Raw genomic sequence first — 4,021 nt, forward strand, 5'->3', positions numbered from 1 at the left:
AAGAGCCGTATCCTGCCTTAAACGATGAAGCCAATCCTGCGCTCAAGAGAAGGGCAGTAAGTGATGTGTAACATTCTTAAGACAAAAACAATGACAGCGCAGGGTTAGACATTAACGGTTGCCCGATTGCCCGGGGCAAGTAAAACATTTGCTGTGTTTGTTTGCGCAACAGCAACGACGCTGCTGGATCCTGGATCTGTGTATCGGTGTGCAGGAAGAACAACGGACGGCGCAGGCGCCAGACCAGACTAGATGATTGTGGAGTGATGATATTATTAAAGCGTACGCACTGATCGACAGACAGGTGGACAGGGGGTACGCTTTAATAATATCTTCACAATCATCTAGTCTGGTCTGGCGCCTGCGCCGTCCTGTTCTTCCTACATTACCAGGATCCAGCAGCGTCGTTGCTGTCGCGCAAACAAACCCGGCAAATGTTTTACTTGCCCCGGGCAATCGGGCAACCGTTAATGTCGCTTTAGGCCTATGAAAAGACATTAGACACTGGTGATAAAGGTGGAATCATTGTCAACTAGTTGTGTGTTTGGCAAAAAAAAAAAAACGACATGGTTGTGTGAAGTCAAAAGTCAAAGCTTGTCTTTATAAGTTTGATTATATTCCAAACATAACACAGTTTTTTGGTTTGTTCCAGCATCGTTCTATGCAGCCAAAAGACTACCCCGTGCTGACCCCCGAAAATGACACACGCATGAAGAAAAAACTGGACAAGATGATGAAAGAGCTTCATCCAGTGCCGTCGTCACCTTTTTGTAAGACACCTCTGTTCATCTGAAGAATACTATAGTTGGCGTCTAAAAGAGCTTTGTGCTTGAAGGTGGTTTCATTTGAACATGTTCTGTGTTCACAGCTACAGATGTGTCCACTTTCATCATTGATCACGAGAATGGAATAGTCTACAGCCCTCTGCTGAAATGGTCTGACACCATGGCACAGCGACTGAAAGAGATGAGAGAGAGAAGGGAGAACCTCTCTCCCACAGGTATATCTTATATACTGTATATCACCAATTGCTTGACCCGAGGGTTACAATTAAACCTGATATTTACAGTTATGATAATGTATAACAAGTGCAAGGACAGTTATGACACACTCCAAACATTCTGCTGCCACCAATATGAGCAAGATCTTTTACATTTTAGCAGACACTTTTATACAAAGCAACTTACAATTAGAGATTTCAGAGACAGTCTCCCTGGAGTAACTTAGGGTAAGTGCCTTACTCAAGGGCACACTAGTGGTGGTGTTCCCAGGTGGGATTTGAACTCATGACCCTCTGATCACCAGTCCAACTCACTATCCACTACACCACTACCCCCAAAATGTGTTTCTGCCCCAGTTTCGAACATGATAACCACTACGCTATGGAAACGCTATAGAATTGTATGTGCTTCAGCTGAGAAATCTGTTTGCTTGCTGTGACTCTAATCAATGCATTCTCTCAGCTTCAGAGATGGCAGAGTCCAGATTATCACCTGAACTCGAGCCTTCTCTTGGGAATACACCATCACACATCTCCCAGCCGGGTAAGGACTTGGGAATCCTTTGTTGATTCTCTGCTTTGGATTGTTCTTGGTCTAATCTGTAATACTTACCTAATGGGAGATGAGTTTGATGATTGATTAAAATGACTGGTTAGAATTAACCTATATTACTTCACTTATTCTCATATTTTGTCCATGCAGATACGGATTCTGATGACCCATATGTTGGTGCTCAGCCTTGCTCAAAGAAGAAAGATGGAAAGAAGCAACAAGAAGACACTAGTGACAACTGTCCTGGAAAATCCCTGCACAAGAACGACCAGTGGTTGTCACCTTGCAGTGATGTGTCGAGACCAAAATCATTAGATCCAATTCCTTTCCCTGCTTTATCAGCTGAAGACGAAGGCATAAAACAAGACAAAAAGCCTAGGTTGACCAAAATCAAAAGAGCTGGAGTCAAGAAACAAATTTCTTCAGAGAGTCCTGATGGTAGCAAGAGTGTGTTTACCTTTGACATGGCTGTTCCAGGAAACTCAAGACGATCAAGCAGAAGTAACAAAGCAAAAGGATTACCATCAGTCAACAAAAAACATACAGTGCAGTCCCCCATAGAAAGTAAATCAACCACAAATAAAGATGCTTGTAGTATTTCTGCATCTCTGGCCTCTTTCACACCGGCAGTTCCGAACGCCGGTTCGCGTTCGCGTGCCGAAACCTCCGTACGTTGGCGCTGTCTGACGAACGAGCCCGCGTTCATACCAGTGTATCGTTCGCCAGACAGCGCCAACGTTCGGAGGTTTCGGCACGCGAACGCGAACCGGCGTTCGGAACTGCCGGTGTGTAAGCCCTATCTGTCCGCACGGTCCTTTGCTCTCTCAAGTGGCTCAGTGAATGCTTCTTCCTGTCCCAATGAAGATGATGGAGCGTTTGAGGACTACTTTTCTCCAGTTAACAACCCACAAAGGCCTCTTTTGCTCAACTTGCCCTCAAAGACTAAGGTTCAGATCCTCTTTGAACCCAGCCCTGGGAAGAGAAAGAGGGGCAAGAGTGAAACCACAGGGCCTATGTTGGCCCCTGCCAAGAGAAAAAAAGTGTGAAGGAGACCTCCTGGGAGTCCAACAGAAACAAGGAATTGCCTTGTTGTGATCCTGCCAAACAGAGAGCATTGTCAACACAGATCCCACACCTCTCAAAATGCAGTTGAACAGAAGCCAGTAAAGCTTTAGATCAGCAGGAAAGTCCAAATGTCCTACCTCATCACAATGAAAATGATGTGAATTACTATCATTATAAACACATCACCCTGCAGTATCTTCAGTTGAATTAATGAATGGATTTAATCTAAACTATGTTTTTAGGGCATTTCTGAGATTGACAGGAAGGACGGATGAGAGAGAGCATGCCCCATGAATGGATTTAATCTTAAGGCCAATGAACACGGCGTGCGATTTTGTCGCACGACAACATTCAATTCTCAATTCACACCACTGAAGTGTGCGACAAAATCGCACGCCGTGTGCATTGGCCTTTATATGTATTATTAGAAACAAAGCATCAGGCCAGTTAATCCCACCATTGTGAATGACGTCATGTTACAGGCACTTTTAATCACACATCTATAGTCTGCAATGGGTTTTAGATTAATTTTGCGATTAAAGATTGTTCTGCTTGTTTTACTTTCAAGACATAATAAAGTTCTGTAGAACGGGCCAAATTGATGTAATTGTTTTTTTTGTTATACATCACATGCATTTGTTGTAATATTCTATTCAAGTGTCCTAAGATGTGATTTTATATTTCTTACACAGTGGCACATAGGTTTGGAATGACTACCTTGTTAAGTACGGTATCTCAGTGATGCAAAGACTGGAAAATATTTATCTTTAGAATTTGAATATTTGGCCTACTTATTGGCAATTCAGTGAAACACAACTTTATTAACATCAGGATAGATGGAATGTTATAAAGTGAAGCACATCTGTAGGTGATAGAAAGAAGAAATTAAACATGTCACACTTAAGTTAACGGTTGGAGTATGCCAGCAATGTTCCAGAGAAACTGGTCTTTCTGGATGGATGAGGATGTTTTTTTTTCTACAGCATTCTGTACTTAGTGCTGACCCTCCACAGAGAGCTCTCATTTCAGTTTATGTTCAGTGTCCTGTCATCGTCCTGCTTATTGTTTTGTAAATACCTGTACAAAGTTGCCAGCTATATTTCTACCTATTTATAAAGTTCCACACATTTTTTACTTGCCCCGGGCAATCGGGCAACTGTTAATGTCGAATCCTGCCGGGTAATACAGAAGTAGTCTTTAGGCCTATGAAAAGACATTAGACACTGGTGATAAAGGTGGAATCATTGTCAACTAGTTGTGTGTTTGGCAAAAAAAAAAACTACATGGTTGTGCGAAGTCAAAAGTCAAAGCTTGTCTTTATAAGTTTGATTATATTCCAAACACAACACTGTTTTATGCAGCCAAAAGACTACCCCGTGCTGACCCCCGAAAATGACACACGC

General features: G+C 42.7%; 1 protein-coding gene across 1 annotated transcript in view; it reads left to right on the forward strand.

Annotated features, from left to right (window-relative positions):
* Positions 1 to 2,599, forward strand: part of LOC308149748 (microcephalin-like) — a gene marked incomplete at its 3' end in the record, with an annotated part of 3,904 nt that extends 1,305 nt beyond the window's left edge. The window contains exons 4-9 of the mRNA XM_080522643.1: positions 1 to 56; positions 653 to 770; positions 869 to 1,000; positions 1,464 to 1,544; positions 1,704 to 2,144; positions 2,418 to 2,599. The exon at positions 1 to 56 is cut by the window's left edge and continues 29 nt beyond it. Of these exons, the coding sequence (XP_080378769.1) occupies positions 1 to 56; positions 653 to 770; positions 869 to 1,000; positions 1,464 to 1,544; positions 1,704 to 2,144; positions 2,418 to 2,599 (1,010 nt within the window). The remainder of the gene's footprint in view (positions 57 to 652; positions 771 to 868; positions 1,001 to 1,463; positions 1,545 to 1,703; positions 2,145 to 2,417) is intronic.
* Positions 2,600 to 4,021: the final 1,422 nt, after the last annotated feature.

The sequence above is a fragment of the Nansenia antarctica genome (genome assembly GCF_963989245.1).
Source record: "Nansenia antarctica genome assembly, chromosome: 2".
Taxonomy (NCBI): Eukaryota; Metazoa; Chordata; class Actinopteri; order Argentiniformes; family Microstomatidae; genus Nansenia; species Nansenia antarctica.